The following is a 24,611-nucleotide window of genomic DNA, read 5'->3' as shown; positions in this document are numbered from 1 at the left end:
TTTTGATTTTTTATTTGGCCTTTTAAAAAAAAAACATCCTTCAAATTTAATAAAATGAAACGGTATTTCGTTACAATTGACTCTGCAGTTACGGTTATTTTTTCTGCTTATTTCGATAGGAGCATTTTTTTTAGCCTAGATAGTAAAGTAATAGTATTGTGATCAAATATATACGGTTAGCCAGGGCCAGCAAATAAATAGCAACCAAAACAAAACAAAACGTTCAGGAAGAAAAGCCTGGAAGGATGTTGTAAATGTCCTATCATTGGTTCCGTCATATAATGTTTTTAAAAATATTTTCTTCATCAATTTACATTTTCGAGATTTCTTTTTCTTATAATCTCATTAACTCATTTAACAGTTTAACTTCCTTTTTGTTTTGTTTTGCATAAATTAAAATAAATTAAATTTATTTTTCGTTTAGTAGTTAAATTGCTACTTTAAAAAAAAAGATGATAACCCTTAAAGTGCGAAAAAAAACTTTGAAAAAGTTTTTTTTCTTAAAAGAACAACGGACTCCAGGCTCTGTCTCCGATAATGAGAGAAACACAATAGCTATAGCATAGGGTTGTACAGAATCTAACGGGGAGGGAGGGGGGTTGTCCTTTTAACATCTGTAACAAATGTCTACCTATGTTGAATATCTGATGGGGAGGGGGGGGGGGGTTGTCCTTTTAACAGCTACAACAAATGTCTACCTATGTTGAATATCTGATGGGGAGGGGGGGGGGTTGTCCTTTTAACAGCTACAACAAATGTCTACCCATGCTGGGATTGAGGACGGTCTGATCTTATTTTCGTGCAGACATCAGATACCTCAAGTACAATTTATCTCCATACAATTTTTAAAAAAAATCTTTCTTCAGTCACATCGGACTTCCAATCGCCCCTGCCTACCAACAACCGTTCAACAACGACGTCACATTTGACGTCATACCGTTTCCAACAGCGTTATTCTCGCTCCTGAGATCAACACTTTGTTGTAATCTGCCCAATCTACAGTGAGTTCGGTCACGTGTCTTCGACTTGCAAATAGTGCTAACAGTATAGCAGACATAAAATACTAGGCAACACATTTTTGTTGCTTTACTGGCCCTTGAGTCCTTTTGACAACAAAATACAGCTATAACGGCCAAAGCTCACACATCATTAGTACGGTACTAATAGCCACAACTTTTTAGAAAATATGTCTATAGCATTCATCAGTGAAATATATCAATAGAACTCATCAGTAAGTGCTAGCGACTGTTTATTTTTACGTCAAACGAAATAATTTTAAGAGGCCTCGTAAGAAAAAAAACGATGTATTTTTGTAAAAAGTAATGTGTATTGTGTATAGATTCACTTAGTTCCCTTGATGCACCTGCAGCTACACCCCTCCACCAGAGGGCTGCAGCTACACCCCTCCACCAGACAGCTTTGGGCAGCTCTCTTTACCTGAGCCCACATTAGCCTCACAGCCCTAGCTTCTCCTTCCATAGTCCTCCGAGTTTGCTTTAGCCATGTATGTAGATTAACACTACGATTTTTCAGTACCATTGAAATACTTGCACTCTTTCAATCACCACACTTTTTATATTGGATTTTTGGAAGCGGACATCAACAACAGGTCCTCACTTGGCTAAGCTAATGAACATTTTTTTTTTTTTTTGCCCTTCTGTAGCCAAAACATCAAGCGTGGTACTTTTATATTTATGACATTCACAGTTCCATCAATTGAAGGATTCAATACTTAAAGAAGTCTTTCATTATGGTTACCTAAATATATTTCAACAGAGATCTATATATATATATAGTTCTCTACATCGCCAAACCATGCAGGACACCACAAACGCAGACTCTCTAACCCTCCTCCCTCGCTCTCCAGGCATGCGCAACAGTGTGTACCCACCCAACTTATCTGGACAATTGAGTCTTTCAGGAAGTCTTCACTGTCACCCGCAGGTCGGCTAGTTTTTTTTATAAATTGACTCATTACTCAAAGGTTGCAACCACTAACTATAAATAAAATAAATATAACAAGCCAACACATCACAGCTCATCCAAACCAAAATTTCTACTGATGCCCTTTCACAAAAACAAACCAACTTTAGCTTTAGATATTTTATTTACAGTCTCTACAACAAAGCAAAGTGCCCAGATATTATCTGATGGGCTTGCTGACATTAGCGTAGCCAACACCAACGCAGGTTAGAATAAGTTTGTCCGCACCAAGCCTCAATTCTTCTTCTTCCCCTTCTTGAGTGCTTGTCTCAACTGGTCTGATATCAGGTTTGATATTAAATGTCACTTGGAAGAAATCTCGAATATGTCGCAGCATTTGTATACTATGAACAAAAAATGCAACCAATTTAATTAACTACTATAAATGTAATGACATTTATAATTTTTATGGAAAACAATAGTGCAATGTTTTGAAAAACAAGTAATTTTGCACCTCTTATAATTGTCAAATAATTTAATCTGAAAGAACTTACGTGTAGGGAGTGAGTTCCCCTGTCTGGATCTTGGACACATCCTGCTGACCCAGAACCATCATGAGGACTGCGAGGCTTTGGCTAGTGGAATCAATGCAACCACCCTAAAATTGGACAGACAGATTTTCATTCAACAGATTTCTTCATTACAGTTTGGTGATAAGAACAAAAAAAAACAGCAAAAATAAAATTATGAAATAAACACTTCATTGCTAATTCAAAATTTTAAAGTTAAGTACTAGTTTTTAAGTAATATAGTGATAGGGATAATTTTAAATACTGTAAAAGTTACTGAACAACTAATCAATGTAAAAAAAACAACAACAACCATAAATTAGAGGACAAAATAAAACACTATCATGACAATGACCACAAAGCATTATAAACAAATTGTAAAATAATTGGTGCTAAAAAGTCTGACCACTGATGTTTGTGATGAAAGATAAAAATGGACAACTATTTTGTTACTACCAGCTGTTTTAGAAGTACAGGACTTTTAATTTTGTCAGAGCTACTAAAGGAAGCCAGACATTTTGCCAAAAGACATTTGCCTGAAATGCCATTTGCCCTAATGGACACTTGCCTGAATGCAACAAATGCCCTAAGGAAAACAGTATTCGGGCAAGTGTCTTTTGGCAATTTGTCATAGACCCGTTATGAACATGCTGAAAAGAAATTGTCAGGTTCTGCGATAGTGTGCAAAAAGAAAATAATGTACACATTGACAACAAAACAAAAACAGCCAAAATATCTCAGAACAACATGATTAAGCCAGTCAAGATAAAAAACTGTGAGAAATGTGGAACCGTACTCTGTGTATTTCCTGTAGCAGCGCCACCGCTGCCCGTCTGCCCAGATCCTCAGGCACCGTGGGATCTTCACCCGATGCTCTGGCGCTGCACACGTCTTCAGCTGCCAGAAATGCTCCCTCTGTTGTTTCAGCGACCAAAGTTAAACCAAACCCTGGGGATCTAGAACACAAGAACCATGACTTTGTGCATAGTGGCACAATGTATGTTTATTAGAGCAGTGCTTGATATAAGAAAATTCCAACTAAACATGTCTTAACTATCACAAAACACAAGCCTGACATACTTTCCAGACTGGTGACCTTTCATGTGGTCGGTGTAGATATAAATATCTGTTAGAAATTTGTTGAGCACTCCTCTAGCTGAGTCGACTAAACGATTTACAAATGCCGGAGAGACACGAACTGCCCATCTAAAATTTCGTTAAGGGTAATCTTTTTTATATAGAATCTTCCTAAAAAAGTTGGGTCAGGTTACTGGTAGTTAACTAAAATACACACATGGTTTTACCCTACACCTAACCCTAATTTCTAACCATAAAACTAGTTGAGATTGCAATACTACTAACAACGTAACACACCTATTAGTCTATTAACGGACATCAGTATCTTTAATCATCGCTAAAAATATCAGCTTAATGATAATGTGTTACAGTCAGTGAAATAAATAAAGCAATGATTTGACAAGGATACGCCACTCCTCTAATACGTTTGATTTTTCCAGGCTGTGTAAATTTGACTGGTCTGAGTTTCTGACGACAAGGGCAGGTGAACAACACATCCCCTCCTCCTTCAGGGGCGGCACCTCTCTTGTTGATCTGGAAAATATAAATTATCTATCAATCCAAAAACTATTCTAGACACAGATGTATGAGTTATGTGGAGGAAACTATTCTAAGGCACAGATGTATATGTTCTGTGCAGGTTACTATTCTAGGCACAGATGTATGAGTTATGTGGAGGAAACTATCCTAGGGACAGATGTATGTGTTATGAGCAGGTTACTATTCTAGGCACAGATGTACGTGTTACGTGCTAGAAACTATCCTAGGGATAGATGTATGTGTTATGTGCAGGAAACTATCCTAGGGATAGATGTATGTGTTATGTGCAAGTTAAACCACACCCACCTTCATCTCCAGCCCATCATCTGTTCCTAAAAATCTTTTCAACACAGGAAACACAGACAGCTTCAGTAGATCCACCTGGGACAAAACAATATTCACATGGTATTGCTGATAGATTTCTTTTCCTTTTAAATAAAAGTTGAACTGATCAGTAAAAACATCAGCTTTTAATGAATATAAACTTTTGGTTAGAATGATGTGAGTATAATTAAAAATGCTAATACACGTTTGTACCCATTATTTAACTCTGCGTCCTACACGAGGGGACAGTGATTATTATATTAGCTATTACTGACTAAGAAGTTTTCGTTCTTATAAGATTGACGGGACAATACAGCCTAGTTTTAATGACCTTTTGTGTCATTACTGATGTTAGGGTCAGATATAATGTAGGAATTCCAGCAAAAAAACAGGCTCTAAGACATACATTTGGTACTTTAGTTTTAGTAATACTGGTAGTGAGCATCACATCATGGCTTGCTGGTACCATCTAGAGTGAAGTTCCACAACCGGTCACCAATAGCGAACTCCCGACTTTCATCCGGCGCTATTTTGTAACCGTTTAACACAGAAACAAACCCAAAGTACTATATTATTCCTCTGCCTTTCTACTATTAATATGTATCAATCATTTTATATTCCTACGCATTGAATTTGAGATATTCATGTTTTAGTGACGTGCTACTTGCGATATTTTTTTCCCCTCTTTTTTTTTCCCTGCGGCCATCTGAACCGGCTTGCGTAACGATCGTGTTTTATACGTTTTAATCCTAGTTTAATAAATAAAATAAATATGTTACACTTTTAAACGTGTTGTTGATTGTATTATTAATTAATAGATTTCAAAACCAAATTAAAAACATGTTAATTAAATTAATTAACGACATTAAAAGTTGACCCAGTTATGACTCAAGGGACGCAACTATAATAATCATAACAAAGGGATGTAACAACCACTGACAAGACAACGTAACATTTGCTTAGATATGCTTGTATGTAGAGACACAAACTAGATTTAGAAGAGGTAGATGATCGAAATAATTTAAAACAGCAGAAAAAAATAGAAATTATACAGATTGTAGGCTTAGCTTGAAATGTAGAGCATCTAGAACTAGGCTAGTCTAGCTCAAGTCGTTGGTTACGCGGCGAGGTGAAACCACCCAAATCGACACCCAAGCTGCGGCCACCCCTATTCACCTATCAGGTTGCTTTATTAGCCTTATCTATCGTATGTACAGTGTCCCGCACATATTGTAGAAGCTATTTATAGTTAACCTAGTTATAAAAAGCTTTGATTGGTTAGTTTATTCATCTCATCCGGGACCTAGTGTTTTTCATACCGGGAACTAGAATCGCCTACGACGTCATACCTCGAAACTTTAAAATTTAAAAACTCGACTTCCAGAAGGAGAAAAACAAAATAATTTGACCTGGATATATTTAGAAATGGACAGGTTTACAGCAGATATCGGTAGTTTCGTATAAAACATCAAAACAAATATTGTACGAAGCGATAAACAGGCGATGGCCGCACCGGTGTTTTAACCGCGCGTGGAACTTTAATCTATCTCAAGATTACAATAAAAAATAATAGCTAACCCACAATCATAACAGTGGTTTTGTTAAAGAGAAGAACATACTGATGGATCATCTTTATCACTAGTCACTCCGCGCAGAACTGCACGTACAGGCTCTTTTGTAAATGGAGCAAGACACATAAGCATCTCTAAGTAGTAGCCAATAGGTCGAGATGGGTGACAATCATGGTCTATGGCGCCACCAAGCAGAAGTCCAGGTCTGTAGATTATCTGAGTACCTGCATTGTTTGACAGATACAAATATTTACTTTATATATATAAATAAAAGATTGATTAAATAAGTGTTGTTGACTTGGATGATTTTTGTTGTTTTTTTTAAATTAGCTACATCTGTTATTTTCACATACCAGTTTCATTTATAACAGTTTTGGATCCATTTGTAACTTTGTCAAGCAACCGGATGAAACTGATTTCAAAATCTGAGGAAAAATGAAAAAGGCCTACTAACTACTTACATCCAAAAATATGCATGCGCAATGGAGAGAAAATTCCAATGTTTGCGATAGTACTGCACATGCATGTGTTTACAAGCAAACCGCAGATCCCTAACCCTAACGTTAATCCTAATCCTAACCTTAAATCTAGCTTAACTAAACCTTAACCCAAGCACAGCTATTATGGTCACTGCGCATGCGCAGAACTATTGAGTTTTATAATTATATCTTCTACCTGAAAAATCTTTTTCAGAGTAGTCACTTCGTAGATTTATTTAGAACTAAACTAACTTCAATGACTGAGTCACAGTGAGTTGAGTGATTTGAATGAAATTAATGAATTATTTACTATTTAGGCCTATTCATTAAAATAACCTTTTATTTTTAATAGGCTAATTAATTAATTTTTGGTAATTTATCGTTTTAGGTACGTAAAATTAAAATCGCCTGATCTCCGACGTCCAACTCCCATTGTCATTCTAAATTCCTAATAAATTTGAATTAATAATTCTGAGTCTCCCACCTTTCAAACCAGGATCGTCCTGTTCTGTTCGTATGTTTGATATTTTTATACTTTTCCCACTTAATGTTGATAACAACAACCGCATTCGGAAGAAATTACATCCTTCGAATTGAAGAGATGACATTATTGAATTTTTAGAAGTGTAAGTAGAGGCAGACACGTGAATTTTGTAAACAAAGAGAAGATAACTGTTACTACCATTGGTTTAACTATTAACCGGTAGCAAAGTGTAGCAAAATAGTTTTGGCAACATAATCTTCAAAGCTGCGAACACCCAATGCTCAATAGTCAATACTGAGTCAATCAATACGTAAAGATAAAGTGCCGATTAGCTAGACTTTAGATCTAGATCTAGATCTACATCTCGGTCTTTTAAAGAACCGTAATAAATCTAGGTATGAAAAATAGTTTAACTTTGTAGAATAGGTCTGTGAGTAAATAATATGATTGCCTATGTGAAGTACGTAAAAATAATAACGAAGTTTACGACAAATAGAGGAACCGAAAATATGCAGTCAAATAAATAATTCAGATGAAACAAAAATAAAATAGCCTAGTCTTTTTTTATTTCCCAAAATGAGAAAGGCATTGGTCCCATCCCCACAGACAGCCAGATCAGTTTCGAGTTTGGAACTTAATTTTATAATTTAGGCCCTAATTGTTAAATTGTCAAATGAAGTTAATTCACTTTTAAATTGAGCACAATAGCACACAGCCTGTGTCACAACTCGAAGTGTCAGTGTTGAGTGTAGTGTTAGTGTACAGTACACTGTTGACAGTCAGAATAAAGTGAATATTGAATCTAGATCTAGATAAAACTCCATTTTAGCATATTTTATTTCCCGCTTCACGTTCACCTCCAGTTGACAGTTGAGCGTATTTTATTGTAAGCACAACCCAAACACACAAAAAAGTTAGGAAAACTCTAGATCTAGAATCTAGACTAGATCTATCTACTTATTTTTTTATTAATGTGATTTTTAATTAGAAAAGGTAAAAAAAAACAACATAAAAAAGCATTAGAACTGTTCCAATTACATAAATCCTTTCACGGTCAAGGGTTCACAGTGAGTTCACATTGACTTTAATTATCAGCATACGTCATAGCTCGGGCAATACTATAATACTAATAGCTGTTTGAAATTGTGTTGGCTTCAGTTTTGGGGTTATTGTAAGTTCATAAATGTTTATTTATTATTATAGTATCATGCCTGGAATATACTTGTAACAATACAAACTTAACCGCCTTGCAATTGTGAGTTATGTTTACGTACTTCACCCATTGCCATGAAAATTCTAACTGACACATGAACATAGCACATTCAATATTTTAAATTTTGATTTTTCTCAAGTTTTGACAAAAGTAAATTATCAAAACCTAAAACAAAGTTAGAATCTAGTCTCTTTGTTTTTTTTTATTCATTTGTTAAAACAAAAATACAATACAAATAAATAAATCGTGTTTTCCTAATGTTTTGGTGTGTTTCCGTTATTTTAATAAAATACGCTCAACTGGAGGTAAACAAGAAGCGGAGAATAAAATAAGCTAAAAATACTAAAATGGAGTTTTACCCTAGTTCTAGTAGTTATAGGATCAGGATAGATATATATATATTTATTGTATACTAGCCGTCAGTACCCGTTACACTTGAATTATAGGTCTAGATCTAGGCCCCCTATATGATATATTTTTATTTTTTAATGTTATAGGCCTACATTTTTAGAAGAATATTTTTTAAAATAGTTGTTGGTCAAAACCCAATGTGCTTTACTACAGGTTTAACGATATTAGTGACAAAGCAAAGAAATAACGAAATAGCTAAAAGTTCAACACATTTAAAATAACATAGGCTACTACTACCTATTAGAAAAAATAAAACCAAATTATATAGGCCTACATAATTTGTCAACACAACACCATATTAAATGTACACATTGATTAAAAGACTTAAATGATTCTGTTAAAAACCCGGCTTTTCAATGGTATTTATGTTGTTTTTAAAGTAATTTGTATTAGTTTTGGCACAGGAAATTGTATAAATTTCATAAATTACGTCTTGATAAGTAAATCTATATATCTAAATCAAATTTTAATGAAATAGTTCATTTCTTCATATTCTAAAAATGGAAGATGATGCCATTGGTTTTGTGTACTCCTCTGTACTTCAAACATATGACATGTGACTTTATCGATTTCGGTTCTTGTCTGAACTGTTTTTCGACATTCGAATATGCCTTTATTTTTTATTTTTCTTCTTTAAATAAAATTGTGTTTATACATTTAAAACATCTACAATATTATTTTCACAACAAAAGTCTTTATCAAGTTCTCCATATATCGCTGAAGATACTGATATGATAGCCTGTGAAAATATGTTGCAGACAGAGAGAGAAGTGCGCACATGGGCTTTTATATTTTAGGATTACTATATAATATAGGGGCCTAGACTAGATGTTAGTCACTAGATTATTCTTAACTATTCTAGACAGTAGACACTATACTTATAATTTGTTAATACCCACTGCATGGAATTATTATTATTTACTATTTAGGGCTAGGTGTTGTAGGCCAGTATTATGACTATTATGGCCTATGGATATGTCAAATGATGATCAGATCATCATGATGATGTGGACTGTGGTGAATTCAATGGATTTGACAATTTGGGATAGATCTAGAATCTAGTAATCTAGATCTAGAATTAAAATTCAATTGGCCTAGGCCTATATTTACTAAATTACAAGTACCTGGTGACAAGTTTGTGTGTGAGCAGTAAGCTGTTATAATTATTCAAAATGAATTACCTAACTACCACTCCAAAGATGATTGCTTCACTTCCTCATCAACATTCCTTGGTGCATGGTATTCTGCAACAGTCAGTGGGTTTGTTGAGACCTTTAGTTTTGCAGCGTGCTATAAGTTCATATTATATGCAAAGGCTGGAACTTAGCAGGCATAAAGATGTGCAGACAGTTCACTCTGGAGCGGTCAATGATGTGGACATTGATATTACAGAGAATAGATAGTAAGCATAAAGCACCTCTCATGCTAATACATTAACAAATATGCATTTCAAATGATTTTTCTTTTACGCACATAATAAGTGAAAATATGATCATTCTTAACTCAAACCAACATATTCTAAGTAATAACAGCTGTTCCCTCGATTTGTGGTTCACAGAAAAATTAGCAAACATTTTTTTGTTTTTTTAGATTTTGTAAGCTTTAATCTAGTTTATAGGCCTACTATATTCAAGTATTTCTTTCTCAATCACATATACCTACTATTTATAAATAAGAGCATTTAAAATCACTTTATATTTAAAATCACACATCTATATTTTTACAGCTTGCTGTCTGGTGGTTCAGATGGTACCATTGCCATTCATGATTTAGAAGATTTAAGAGAGAGTGAGCACAACATGTTAGACAGCAGAGTTTACAAACTGGTGTGTTCTGTATCACCTGGCAATAGAAATGCTCATCGTCGCAGTATTGAGACTGTACAGTGGTATCCGCTTGACACTGGAATTTTCACGTCCAGTGGGGCCGACAGAGTGCTTAAAATATGGGATGCAAATAGTTTAAAGGTAAATTATCTCAAATTTTTTCGTTTGTGCACAACTCACCTGGATGTTTTTTTGGTTTGAAATAAAAGCATTTGGTATGCATAGCAGAGTTTTTAAATGGTATTGCAAAACCTTTTATTAAATGAATGAGTAGAATAAATGTTGTTGCATTGTCATTAGCAATAATGTGGTAGCTTTGCAATCTAAATCTATAATGGGCCACGTTCGCACATCTCTCTCTCTCTCTCTCTCTCTCTCTCTCTCTGTCCGCAAAAAATTTTCGCCGGACATCACGTCAGAATCGGCAGCAATATATGAAGAACTTTTTACGGACTTTTGTTGAAAATAATATGCTAGATGTTTTAAATGTATAACCACAATTTTATTTAAAGAAGAAAAATAAAAAATAAAGGCGTATTCGAATGTAGAGAAACAGTATTATTTATGCAACCGGAAAAGCATTAATAGATGTGTAAAAGAACGCATAAAACTGTGACGACACTATTGCTTACTAATGACGTCATCTGCCGTGTTTAGAATAAAAAAGAAATGAACTATTTCATTCAAATTTGATTTAGATCTACGTACACTATGAAATGTATACAATACAATTTTTCCGGCCTAAACTCATAACATTTATTTATACAAAATCTTTGTTTGGAACTGGCTAATTTGGGATAAAAAAATTAATTTGAAAGAATAGGCATATTCGCGTTAGTTACGATTTTAAAATACGTCTTTCATTCTCTGTATTTTATAAGGTGCCTAAATAGCGGAGATGTTAGTGTACTATAAACCACGCAGGTGGTGCGGGTTCGAGACCCACCAAGTCAACTTGGTTAATGTATTTTTTTTTTATTTTGCTCGGACTAAACTTAAAAAAAAAAAATTCAATTAGGATTCTAGATCTAGATCTAGATTGTCGGGTGTCCGATAAGGCACTTCCCGGCGCCGCAGGCGCTTCAAATTTGGCAGGATCTTGCCTTGGGGCGACAGAGCACGGGGGCCCGTTGGCCGAAAAGTCTACGATGAGGGGTCAAAACTGACCTCGACTGACCGGTACCTTATATGAGCTATAAATCGAAAAAAATTGTCCACGGAGGAACCTCTTCATAACTCTTGAGGTCGAAGACCGACCCTCGGGCGAATTAATTAAGCATTCAAATTCTCAATGTTTTCGAAAGCCTAAGCGAAGCTGGGCAGCATGCCTAGTTAGCAATAAAACCAGATCAGTGCTCTAACAACATAACTAGCAATTAGGTTACACAAAAAGTTCATAAAACAGTTTTTATTTTTACTAAAATAAAACTGAACCATATTAATTCTTGGCAGTAGTATGGGGATCCAATTATTAGATGCATGTTTTTTGAATACAATTGAAATTAGGTAACTCACAGTGTGTCAATTAGTAACTGGAAAATTTTAATTGTTGTCTAGACAGCAGAGGAGTACAGTTTTAATGGCATTGTACACAGCCACCATTTATCATCAGTTGCCACCAAACATAATCTTATTGCTATTGGGTCAGACAGTTCCATCGTGAACCTGGTGGACCCCAGAGCTGGATCTTCAACTCATTCACTGAGAGGTCACAAGGAGGGAGCCGTGAGAGCTGTGCGTTGGTCTAACAAGGATGAATTTTTGTTAGCGACGGGTGGGTGAGTGCATTCCATCATTCTATTTTATTTAGATCATAGTTGTAGATTTGGTGATTTCTCATTCTCCTTCATTAATGTAAAAACTGTTACCTCATTGTGTACACTGTTTTAACATCTTTCTTTAGAATAGATAACTATGCTATGCTGTGGGATGTTCGTGCTGCAAAATCTTGTCTTATGAAATTGCGAGACAAATCTAAAAAAAAGTCTGGTTTTACTAAAGGTAGGTCATTTTTATTATAATTAGTCTATAATCTTTTTATAATAACGCATTTTTCTTTTGTGTATACACTTTATGCTTCTAATCTATTCTTTAGAATGCGTTGATATCCTAGCTTTGTACTTAACATTCTCTGTAAAGCTAATTTAAACTGCTTTGGCCATTAAGACAATATTTATTTTTTCTTATGGCTCCAGATTGTACCCATGATGGATCTGTCAATGGATTGAAGTTCACAGCTGATGGCCTTCATCTCGTCACAATAGGAACCGACCAAAAAGTTTTCACATGGGACGTACATTCAGGGAAAAAGCTTTCCCAAAGATACCCTCCTGTCAGTCATATAAAAAAACGAAGTGTTAAGTTTTGTCTGACTAGAGGAGGTTCACCAAATTTTGCTTTCATTCCAACCGGTTCAAGTATTACAACTTTCAATATTTCTACACCGGGCAAGGGAATGCAAATGTACGGACATTACAGCATGGTTAACTGTTGTGTTTATCACGAACCTGGAAATCAGTTGGTCAGTGGTGGCAATGATCAAAAAATTCTTATCTGGACGTTGGGTGGGGACAAAAATTATGACGATTACCTGTGTGATAAACAATTGGAAATAATGGAGAGGAAGAGGGTGGCGGATGAGGAGACTGTGCGTATTGTGGTGCCTGCAGCAGTAGCACAGACAATGGACACTTGGAGTGATGAGGATTAAGAAGTTTCACTGTTGTGATATGATGGTGTTGACACATGGAGTGATGAGGATTAGCTAGTTTCACTGTTGTGATGTGATGGTGTTGACACATGGAGTGATGAGAATTAGTTAGTTTCAGTGTTGTGATGTGATGGTGTTGACACATGGAGTGATGAGAATTAGTTCAACCGTTGTGATGTGGTGTTTTAGTGTCTGCACAAACCAATGTCCTGAGTGGCTGTCTAAATGACATGATTGATTGAGATGATCTGTATCTTGGTGGATTTCCTACATGACATTATGACACACTGATGTAATGGGTACCTTGATGGAAGTCATCAATAACGTATGACACTGACATAATTTGTACCCTGAACCTCCTACTTGACACAGTAACATAATTTGACTACTGAACTTCTTGCATATGGCACAATGAAATAGTTTGTATTTGATGAAATTCCTAAATGCTTTTTGATACACTGACATAATTTCTACCCTAATAGTATTCATAAATGTAATTAAAGGTTGCATTCAACTTGTCTTACTTATGATAATATGACAATTTCACATACTTCATTTTCTGATGAAATACTTAAATGTCAGTTTACAGTAGAAATTTTATTGAGACTACAGTTTGAAAAATCCTATCATTTGACAATGTTGAAACTTGAGGGATGGTTAGCAAATTTTGTTCATGTTTTGTGTATGGATAGCTGTTTATATGTTAAAAATTAATTTCACATTTTTAAACACCCCACTAATGTTGACGTTTTAAAAGATTCTCTTCCCAGTGCATACTCTTATCATATTTTGTGTTCCAATTAAAAAATCACAAAAGAAAATATTGTCGATTTCCTCAAGTAGCCTACAGCTGATTAAAAATTAGTATTAAATAAATGGGTCTCTTGCATTTGTAATATTTTGTTAAATATAAATACAATTATATTACTTTAATTAGTCCAAAATATATTATTTTAGGTAGTCCAAACTGGCGAAAAAGTGCGTTTTAGGGTCAGTTTTTGCGGTTTTCAAAAAAAAAATTTCACTACTTCTAGTTGTCCTATAAGAATAAAAATTATATGTCAATAAAGTTTAAGTCTTTATCTGTCGTAATCTGGTATTTTTATATCTGTAACACATGTTTGAATCTGTTTTATATTTGTTTGAAAAGTATCAGTTACGTCAACAAATTTCACCGTTTTGCGTGTACCGATCGACCCCACACTGTTTTATTTGGTCGCGGCTTCGCGACGAAGCATCGTAGAAGCATAATCTTAATGTCATTTTAAAGATCGAATTCTAGGCTATCGTTTGATGTATAAATTGAAAAAATAACTTGATTATTTCATTTTAAAAATACAGATTTTAAACTTTAAATGACGATATATACACGGAAACAAACTAATTCTGTTTCAATTTTTACACCGATGTAAAGTTCAGTTTTATAACTACTTTGTGTTGTAAATTCAAGTATTTCTGATTTACGGTCGCGAAGCCGTACCCCCAATAAACATATAACCCTCGAGTCGACTTTCAGCCCCGAGTAAGTTGCTCGCCGAACGGTTTTAAAGGTTGACGACCGATGATGCTAAACGGATTTTACCCTTGCTAGAGTCTTCAAACAAGTTGTAAGTATCATTTTTAAAGTTTCATTTCCATTTTAATAAATGAATTTTAAGTTTGAATGTCAGTTTGGTTTAATTAGTATACGTTATTAATGTAAATTTGAACGCTACAAGTCCACGGTTTTAGCTTGTGAACTACGCTTGTACACAGGGTGTGTTTAGACGTGAAGCTATTTAATTCAGGACATTCTAGGGACTTGAAATATGGATGCACTTAACTATTAGATGCTAGTGTTTACTAATTCTTTAAAATCTATTGACTGTGATCAATGATAGGGTCGTATTACTACAGTTTATCTGGACTATCACGTCAAAATTATGAATCGACAAATTCAAAATGGCCACCAGACTATCCTGGTTACTATGTGGACGAACTCAATTATTTACAGGGAACGAAGGTTAAATACTTATAAAATACTAATGAAACACAAACGAAATTTATAATTATAATAACTATACATTTTTATCAATGTATTTAAAACAAAAGACACTAAATTTGAAGGACTAATGTGATTAATTTTTTTATTTTCTGTTGTGCACTCTGATTCTGATTCCCCTGCTGAATAATGTGAAATGGTCTGCGCCAGTCTCCTTAATAAAATGTACCAGATCAATTTTTAGATGGTTGTGCAATTTATTAAGATTGTACATGTTGTGACTTAGTTTTAAATGTTATATTAGTTGTAAGTGTAAGTAGTACTAGTAGTATTTCTCATTATTTATTTATTTTATATGCATATAATAGTAACAATGAAGGACAGTTAAGTTGTCCTATAGGATGTTGAGAACCACAGTATGGCATCTTCATCATTGGATATCTCAACCATTGTGGGACAAGCAACGATTATTCCAAATTTCATTCAGTAGAATTACTCTTAAAAATATATATAAAAAATATAAATTACTTTTAACAAAAAGGTGTTTTCAGGCTTTTTCATATGTTTCCAGTTATAGTCATAGGACAAATAGTAGGCCTACACAATAGGCTAGTAGTAAATTTAATTATATTTTATTAATCACTAAATCAATTGTTCGTTCCATAGCTGGAGACATTTACGGTGGCCTATCCAGAACTTTCCTTACAAGGGAAGGGAAGAAGGCCAAGACCCCACTTCCCCCTCCCCCCCTACAATTCCCAAAACATATTACTTACTCTTGATGCTCCACAAGATCAAGGTTGAGGGAAACAAGACGTACAAAGATGTTCCCCCAAAACTGTTCCCCCAAAGCAGTTATCAGGTTTGAAAAGAAACCAAAGCATGTGGCATCAACTGCTGCATCACTTGTAGGCATCACGTCTTTATTAAACTACATTACATTACATTTACTCTACTAAATTTTGATTCTGTTTCTCCTGCACTAGATAACTGTGGTATTTTTTAAAATAATATTTTAACTCATGTGATTTTTGAAAATAATTAACACATTTTTCCACGTCGATGTTACCAACACAATAATTTTAGAGTTATTCCAAAGCAAAAAAAAAAAAAAAATTGATTTTTTTTTTTTTTATGAAAATAAAAGTGACCAAAACGCATTTGTGTCATTTTCAATTATTTTTTTTACCTTAGAAAGACTCATTTTAGATGACTGAAAAAAATTGGGCATATATATTACAAACTTTGCAGCAACTTTACCAATTTCCACACTTCTATGTTATTTAGTTTAAAAAATATGGGTTCTCAAAAATGGCACTTTTTGAAAATCAGTTTTTTACCAAATTTTTCTTTTTTAAAAATCGCATAACTTTTTTATTTATTGAGATATTTTTATAAAATTTGTGGCATAGACCTTACAATTAAAAGTTCTTTCATGACATACTCACTCCAGAAGTCTGCAATCAATAGTTAATTTCAGTTTGGACTACCTAATTATTTGGACATTGTTTAATCATCCAAAGTTTTACTTTCTAGAGACACATTACAATTTTAATTTACTTAGCATGAAAGGCTGTCTTTGTTTTACTCAGTCACACACAACTACTGTACCTAGCTTTTTAAGTAATTTAGTTTGTAAAATTATGAGCAACAAATAGCTTGAACAGTATTCTGATCAAATTAAAAAAAAAACTGAACTGTTAAATTTTTTGTAATTTAATAAATTATATTTTGTAAAATATCTTTTAACTTCTTGTTATATTTTGTGTGAGTAAAAGAGTAAAAAATTAAGTGAAGATTATTAAAGCTACAAATATATTTATGTATAATGAATTTTTTTCGTTTTAAAACATAGAGCAAGTATGACCTGTGGTGTAAAAAAAATATCAAAATGGTAGTGAATCTTCATTCAATGTTTATGGAAGATTAGTGTTAGCCATTTGGTCAATACACATCAACTATAATTAATGGTGTTGGTCTGAGGGGAATCATGAACAGCAAATGTATTAAAATTACAATTAACCCAAGCAGAAAAATAAATGTAATTATAAAATTTGGCACATTACAAATTTATTAATATTATATGCATACTACTGTTTAATAATGTATGCATGTATGTGGTAACTCAGTCCATCAATTTAAAAATTTGTTTATTTCAGTTAAAATCATTACAAAAAAGTAACATGTAGGTTTAAAACACAATACACCTAAATGTTTATTTTTCTACAATTAAATGAAAATACCATAACGCTTTTACACATGGCAGTGATAGTTATGGAATGGCTAAACCTTTTTTACTCACTATTATTTAAATCAACACTTGTGACTTGCTGCAAAACAGTGTATTAAGTACAAGCCTAGTTGATGAAGTAAAAAGCCAATAAAATCAAATGTATAAAAAAATAACCAAATAAAACAATCATTAGTCTGACAAAAGCAAAGAGGACATGAAAAGGATTTTATTTTTCACAACTATGTTTAAATTGTATAATGAAATATTTTTTTTACAAGTTATTTAATGCCACATCAATATTGAAACTTCTGTAACATCAGTATATAACCAGAGCGAAATAATTGTTACTTCTTGAACCTGTTGAGCTCATTTGATGTTTAAACATTTTTATATAGCTATTTTTTCACTTGGATTTTGACTAAATGCTTCATACACATTAGCTGCAAGCTGCTTAAGTTCCTCCATCAGTAGCAATTCCTAAATAAAGAAAATATTTAAAAATTAGTTTTTTTCAATACTTAAAGAAGAAACAAAAAGAAACTTCTGCAAGAGCTTTGTTTACCTGTATGAAGTGGTTAGGAGCATCACCACATAATCTGAAGACCTGACTGTTTATTACAGGTAAAAGTCTAGCCACGGCAATAGAAACATCATGAATACTGAAATAGATTTTTAAAGAGAGGAATTCTTATTTTAATAAAATAGTAGTTTACCATTGGAGAGTACTAAACACCGTTTTTAGTGTACTTCTAGTTACTGATTTACAGTTAATTATAACACTTCTTTTTTTTATAAAAAGGATGAAGTATACATGATTTTCAAACATTAACATTCATTGCATAATGTATAGATTCATGTTACTAGTGACAACATGGATGATTAATATGTAGAGTATGTCTATGCCTGACATCTTGTTTATCAACAAGTTTCACATTAAATATCACTAATTGTGGGCTACTTTAAATTTTATGAGGGTTCATTCACCACATGACATAAGTATTGTGGCCAAAAAAAAATAGTTAAAGTTAGTTATTTCCAACTTACCCAGCATTCTGCCCTAGCTCCTGCATATGCTGTTTGAAGTGTTCAGCTATGCCATCCAACACACACTGGTATCCCCTGTCTATACTCTCTTTCAACACAGTGTGAAAATCTGAACTGTTCATATAAAATGACAATTCACATCAACAATTTTTGGAATTAAATCAAAAACATTGAGTTTTATATCCACCTAAATCCAATACCCACAATTACTCAATTATATGCTCATGTAGTGGTTGGAAGTAAAAGTTGACAAGAAATACTTACCTTTCTAAAACATCTCTGGTTTCATTGATTAATCGCTCTAACAACTCATCTTCTGGTTTCATAACAGACTGGATGGAAAAAAGTGCAGTCATTGTACAAAACCTCTCTTTATATTGAGATGTAATTCAATATCGATGTAATTCAATGTATTTTTTTTTAAGTTTAAACAAACATTTAAAAACTATAACAAACACTTAAAAACACACATAATTTTTCTAATTGCTTCTACTTTATTATCCCCCTTTGTTAATAAATGTTAAATGATTTAATATCTAATTAGATTGAAAATAAGCTATTCTAGTGATGTCACAGGATAACATCTGCATTCAAATCTTGACTGCAGTAAAGATATATGTTAGTGGTAGTTATACATTTATTAAACAGTAATGTATTCAATAATAATGAAGTAATCAAACTATAAAAATATCCATAACAAAACTAAAGTGAGAAACTACTAACTGTGGCAGAAATATCTGGTACTTGTTCACTGTTCAGCAGATATGGATACAAAGACAGGGTTGGCTTGTCCACCCCACACTCCACTCTCTCTCTGATGTTGTCAAATATAGATGTCAGGTTATCTATGGTCAACAATTCTTTTAAAGGCAGGCTGAGGACCAGGATTGTATGGTTTATACATTCATACAAAATAAATTATTCTTGGTTTAACAATAACATACCACAGTGTGTCACTTGGTATCAGCAGTCCTCAAGTCAAAATGGATTGTGACAAAATTACCCCGTTGTGAAGAGCTTTGGTGAAGGGGTACTATTGGCAGAAGTCAAAGTGAATGGGTCAGTTGGCCAGGAGACTTATAGTATGGAACAGTATTGATAGGATTCTTTTTTATGGGAGACAAAGTCATGGGAGTCTATTTGTCGAATGCCATGAGCTGGAATGACAGGCTCAATTTGTCTGTGGCCCTATTGATGGGGCCGTTTTGTCAAAGCCAATTTGACATTAAACCTCCATTCTTAATAGTATAAATTTTGTAAATTATATAGAAATTGTTATCTAATAATCACTAAAAAATATGTGTTAAAAATGTACGCACCATCCAACTTCTTTAGCAACTGCTAATCTCAGATAATGAATAAAATCTATAAAACCTGAAATAAATAAAATCTGGATACAATACCCATCAAATATGTAAACTAATTTCCTGAGAAACTAATCATTTCTAGAAGGTTATTGAAGAGTTGTATATGGGGAAAAGGCGGCTGGAAATAATTTCTTCAAACAGTATAGAACTTCAAAAAATAAACTTAAAAAGTGGACCATTTATGCTCTTTTCAAAGATAAAATTTAAATTATATTTTACCTATTTACAATAATTACATAGCATTTGTTTGAAATTTTAAACTGTCATGTAAGTCAAGCTGATTTAACTAAACAAAGAAAGAAATGGATAATAACAAAAGTTACCCTGATCAATAAACTGCTTCACTAGCGACAAATAGCGCTCCTGAACTTTGGTTGGCAATGTACTACTGGTACCTGTTTCAGTTTTCTAAGACAATTTGCAAATGCTGAGATTAAAAAACATGCAATGACTAATTACTTTCAAACACTAAGCTCAATGAAAGTACTGTTTATTAACAATAGTGAAAAAATTTAATATTTAAAAAAACAAAACAATAGTCAATCATCTGAAGTTTAAAAGTTAAAAAAAAGTCATCATAAAAAAAAAAAAAAATTTAATTACAAGCCCAGTTGAAAGCTGCACAGTATCCAGATACAAATAGCCAGCAACAATGTTCAGCTGCACTCGTAGCATGACCGACAGCATTGCTGTACCATACACTGCTGCTAATGTGCGGGTTACACCTAAAACAAAAACAGACTTATGCAATTTTCTTTCAAAATTTCTTATATATAAAATTTATAAGTGTCTGGATTATTTTTCAAAAGGAATTATTACAGGTTTTTATCATTGCTATTATATTTTTTACTTCATAAAAATTAAAAATGTTATTGTGTTAACTGTGAATTGTTAAAATCTAAAATAATATGAATTCAAATCGCTTACTCATAATTTTCATTTCTTCCCAAAGTTCAAGTTTGTTGGATGGACTAAAAACACATTAAAAAGGAGAAATGTAGTTGATACAAAACAGCTATGGAAATACCAGCTAAAAAAATACAATAAATTATGTGTTTTTTTTTTTAGAAATAAAAAATAAATATAACAATCTAGGATGGTAAAAAAGACTATAAAATATTACTACTTTCGTTGACTTTTGGTACAAGATAAATTTTTATATTTACATACTTAGTTTTCAAAAGCTCTTTGATCTTGTCCGTATCAAGGGACTTTATTAATGTGTCTCGTAGATTTGGTACTAGTCCTAACACTGAAAAATAGAAAACACATCACAGGTTAACTTCAGCTTAAGTTAAAGTAAAAGTTTCCCTTTCAAACCTGACGGTCTATGGGGCAAGTGAAGTAGAGTTCACTTGTTTCTGTGACCTCGGCATATGAAAAGATAGTGTGGTCAGCACTATGCCCAGCCGCTGTTACTTTCCCTAACTTGAGTTAGGTACTCATCTGAGTTGGGTGCACTTAGGGATGGTCTACTGACTTCATCCGGCTTAAGTTAACCAACTCATTTCTGTTCATTGTCTATATTGGTAAAAGATGTAATAGAACTATTTTTTAAAAGGCAGGACAAATTCTCTAAATAAATTGATCTACTTTTGTGTGTGCTTTTAAAATAATTTACATCTACTGAAAGAAAAGGATGCGTGTAATGTGTTTTAAAGTAATTTTCATATTTAGTTTAAAATTATGCTAGATATTGTTTTTTCTTTATTAAAGATTGCATTGGACTACTAAATATCTGTTGTCTAATTTTTAGTAATGGTTTGTGCAAAGGCTATGAATTCATACATTTAAAATCACACTGCAATTTGTATGTATTAGATAGAGAAACCAACAGCCACAGAGAAAAAAGGGAACAAACCTGTCATGTTGCAAGTTCTCTGATTACTGTCAAAATGGTGCTGTCTCCTGGAAACAATACAACATAAAAAGTTTAAGACAAACCTAAAATGATCATGTTGATAAGTATAATGGATTGTTTAATTTTATTATCTAACTTTCTATTGTTTACATTCTCTGGATCTAACTTTAAAAAATACATTTTTAAAGCAATGTTATTTAACATTTACTATTTGTTAGAAGAACATAAAGTTTTCTCACCTGACAAATATAAGATACTGTTTATCCTCTTCATCTCTAATTTCTTTAATTTTATTCCAAATGTATTTATACAACAACCAGCTTCCTGTTTAAATGAATACAATTTTACCAGATTCAGCATTTTTCTTTAAAACAGTAAAGATAATAATGGACTAAAAATATATGCAAATACATCACAACTCATAGACCTGATCTATGTCTGAGTTGGATAAGGATCAAAGAACTCCCTATATACTAAGAAGAAATGTGCAAGACTTCTATGGGTGTTATCTGTTTCTTGGGTAGAGAAATGAGAATAAAATCTTAAATACTTTATTATATTTTTGTTTCATAATTGTACTAAACACTCATTCATATTAAAGTAAATAATTCATAATGATAAGAGTGATGAGTGGGGATAAATAATGTCCCTTTATTTGTACAATTTTTTTTTTCATTTTTATTATCCTGCTAAAATTAATCCCCTTAGTATATAATAGTACTAGCATTATTATGTCTGTGTGCATAAAACACAACTAAAAATCATACTGATCATACAAATCAAAGCTACAAGTCAATAAAACTCTTGCCTTTTTTGTTTTTACCCTCTAGGTATAAAATCTACTCACTTTACATAACTCATATTTTGTCAGTTCTTTTATTTTTTTATTGCTGTTTTAGAGGGTAAATGTGTTTATGCTTAGCAAAGAAACAGATCCCACACCATTAGATCTAGATTTAGTAATACAAAATAACAGAGTATAGTAGTATAGAGTTCTCATTTGTAAATGATGTAATTTTATGAGTCTATTTTAGCCTCCCCCCCCCCCACTGCAAAATACAAGATGTCAAAAAGTTTGATCCACCCAAACAATAAACATGAATTGAACATAAATTAACATGGTATTTTTCATTGGGTAGTTTAAAAATATAAAAACACAAATTAAATGCTAAATCACATAATATTTCTAACTACTTTGAACACCCCTCTCACACAAATGATACACAATAGCACTATTGGTCGATATTTGTAGCCCTAGCAGAGTGAGCCACTCCACCCCCCCCACCATTGGTGTTTGTGAGGTAATTTAAGTGCTAATAACACATAATAATAATTACGCAGTGACTACCACTGGGAAGAAGCTTTTCCTCCCAGCGCTGGTCTGGACAGCAGAAGATGCAATTGCAAAAACAATTACCTTAATAACTGTGCAACGGGGTCAAATTAAATACTATTAATAACTGCGAAATGGGCTCAAATTATCCTTTTATAGCTGCACAATGGGATCAAATCACACTTTTAGCCTTATTCTTGAGCAGTTGCACTTCGGGCGGGTCGTCAGGGGTTGAGGGTTCATCGTATAGTTATATTGTATTTACTAATTTAATGAAGAGTTTAGTCTACAAGTTTGGAATAAAACATTTTTAAAAAAATCTATTTGAATAGATAATAGGCCTAATCTACTTTTTAATTATTTTTCATGTTAACTAATCCCTGTCCCATTAAGACAACAGATACTGACAAATAGGCCTAAAAACAATGAACATTTAGATTTTATTTTTAGATGACAAGAAAAACAGGTAATTGTAGCACTATGCAAGTCTTTTTCTGGCAAGAACAGTGGGTAATCTATCGTTTTGGGTACGTAAAATCGCCCGAGACTTGTAATGTGAAAAACAGGTGACTCCTTAAATTTTAATAATTATTTCACATTTTGAGGAGGATTTATGTTTTTTAAAATACTAAAATGTTTCCTTGTTTCATTTATGTACCTGTTTTTAAACAATTGAATTAAAACTTTTCAGTAATAAATGAATATTTGACACAAAAACATATCACAATAAAAAAACTTCTATTAAAGCCTTGACAATGAGGTAACGTTTTCGTACATTTATAGCCGCGGGCGAAATTACGTACCCAAAACGATAGATTACCAAACAGTTTATTAACGGACATCCGGATCTTCAATCTAAATAAAAAACTTTTAGGTCCTAAATGAAAATAATTTTAGTTTTGTTTTTACTTGCCTCCAACAACAGAACCTAAGAAAATGAATTTGCGCCTGTGCCTTTTGACACATCCCCATAACCGAGCAAGCATAGTGGAATGTTGGAGTAGGTTAACTTAAATAATTAGATCTAGAATATATAGTAAACATGTTAAAAAATACTACAGTTGTATAGGTTGCTAATAAATTTACTACTAGATCTCTAGAATCTACACAACTAATGTTGTTACTACGATTCCAGCTCAAGCAAAATCATTTGTCGAATGAGTTCATTAAGTTCAGAGTTCATGATATCTTTTTAAACTTATGTTTGGAAGAGTCATTGTTTGTCAGTAGGAAAAAAAACGATTAGCCTAAAATCAAATAAGAAAAGATCTATCAAAATAGTTTTTTTCTAGTCCTAACGTATCTATATTCAGAAGACCTACGTAGCAGCAAAAATACAATAAATGACCAAACTACAGGACTATTGAATACGGGGGCGTGAGTTAGGTATACGTGGCCGGGGAGGGGGGGGGGCATCCATAAATGACGTCACGCTTGTTTTGGACGATTTTAACCTCCCTCCCCTCCGTCACACATCGTCACAAAAAGCCAGACCCCTCTAAAATGACGTCACACCCGAGCCTCCAACACCCCTCAAAATTGCAGTTGAATTTTTCTTAAAACAGCTATATTTTCCCTAAATCTTTTCTGATCTGTCAACATAGAGTGGTTTAATAAATTTATATTACAATTTATGAAAACAGTTTTCTAAAACGCGAAATAATG

At 33.1% G+C, this 24,611-nt stretch overlaps 3 protein-coding genes across 4 annotated transcripts; 1 reads left to right on the top strand and 2 right to left on the bottom strand.

Moving 5' to 3' along the window:
- Positions 1 to 2,090: 2,090 nt before the first annotated feature.
- LOC131928017 (RNA 3'-terminal phosphate cyclase-like protein) lies at positions 2,091 to 7,163 on the bottom strand (the record flags this gene model as incomplete). The annotated part of the gene is made up of 9 exons (XM_059283909.1): positions 2,091 to 2,327; positions 2,478 to 2,581; positions 3,289 to 3,448; positions 3,573 to 3,698; positions 3,979 to 4,103; positions 4,416 to 4,490; positions 6,053 to 6,228; positions 6,358 to 6,429; positions 6,968 to 7,163. Coding segments are annotated over 9 exons (1,218 nt in total), but the record flags the coding sequence as incomplete, so codon positions are not given.
- Positions 7,164 to 7,480: 317 nt separating this feature from the next.
- Positions 7,481 to 16,207, top strand: LOC131928014 (DNA excision repair protein ERCC-8). 2 transcript variants are annotated; one of them, XM_059283904.1, is made up of 6 exons: positions 7,481 to 7,592; positions 9,521 to 9,993; positions 10,318 to 10,558; positions 11,975 to 12,195; positions 12,321 to 12,418; positions 12,613 to 16,207. In XM_059283904.1, exons 2-6 carry the CDS (start codon positions 9,764 to 9,766, stop codon positions 13,125 to 13,127), a joined length of 1,305 nt encoding a protein of 434 aa, XP_059139887.1. In that variant the 5' UTR covers positions 7,481 to 7,592; positions 9,521 to 9,763; the 3' UTR covers positions 13,128 to 16,207. The 2 variants fall into 2 exon arrangements, with proteins under 2 accessions (XP_059139887.1, XP_059139886.1); XM_059283903.1 differs by having other exon boundaries at positions 7,486 to 7,756.
- Positions 16,208 to 17,020: 813 nt separating this feature from the next.
- LOC131928018 (peroxisomal biogenesis factor 3) lies at positions 17,021 to 24,123 on the bottom strand. The gene is made up of 13 exons (XM_059283911.1): positions 23,856 to 24,123; positions 21,853 to 21,933; positions 21,614 to 21,660; positions 20,923 to 21,004; positions 20,680 to 20,723; positions 20,356 to 20,477; positions 20,076 to 20,160; positions 19,705 to 19,759; positions 19,109 to 19,259; positions 18,650 to 18,717; positions 18,386 to 18,499; positions 17,904 to 18,000; positions 17,021 to 17,818 (listed from the first exon to the last, which is right to left on the bottom strand). The coding sequence occupies exons 1-13, from the start codon at positions 23,930 to 23,932 to the stop codon at positions 17,729 to 17,731; spliced, it is 1,113 nt and encodes a 370-aa protein (XP_059139894.1). The 5' UTR covers positions 23,933 to 24,123; the 3' UTR covers positions 17,021 to 17,728.
- Between the last annotated feature and the right edge of the window lie 488 nt (positions 24,124 to 24,611).

The sequence above is a fragment of the Physella acuta genome, unplaced genomic scaffold (genome assembly GCF_028476545.2).
Source record: "Physella acuta isolate Inbredline_101_S28 unplaced genomic scaffold, ASM2847654v3 ptg001454l, whole genome shotgun sequence".
Classification (NCBI taxonomy): Eukaryota; Metazoa; Mollusca; class Gastropoda; family Physidae; genus Physella; species Physella acuta.
Note: the sequence above shows the minus strand (reverse complement) of the source record. Positions and strands in the feature narration are given on the sequence as shown.

Coding starts and splice junctions, on each gene's coding strand:
- LOC131928014 (XM_059283904.1), top strand. CDS start 9,764: ATGAATTACCTAACTACCACTCCAAAGATGATTGCTTCACTTCCTCAT. Junction 12,196..12,320: donor TTTTTGTTAGCGACGGGTGG/GTGAGTGCATTC, acceptor ATCTTTCTTTAG/AATAGATAACTATGCTATGC. Junction 12,419..12,612: donor AAAGTCTGGTTTTACTAAAG/GTAGGTCATTTT, acceptor TTATGGCTCCAG/ATTGTACCCATGATGGATCT.
- LOC131928018 (XM_059283911.1), bottom strand. CDS start 23,932: ATGCTTGCTCGGTTATGGGGATGTGTCAAAAGGCACAGGCGCAAATTC. Junction 20,724..20,922: donor AAAGAGCTTTTGAAAACTAA/GTATGTAAATAT, acceptor ATGTGTTTTTAG/TCCATCCAACAAACTTGAAC. Junction 17,819..17,903: donor CTCCTAACCACTTCATACAG/GTAAACAAAGCT, acceptor TTCTTTATTTAG/GAATTGCTACTGATGGAGGA.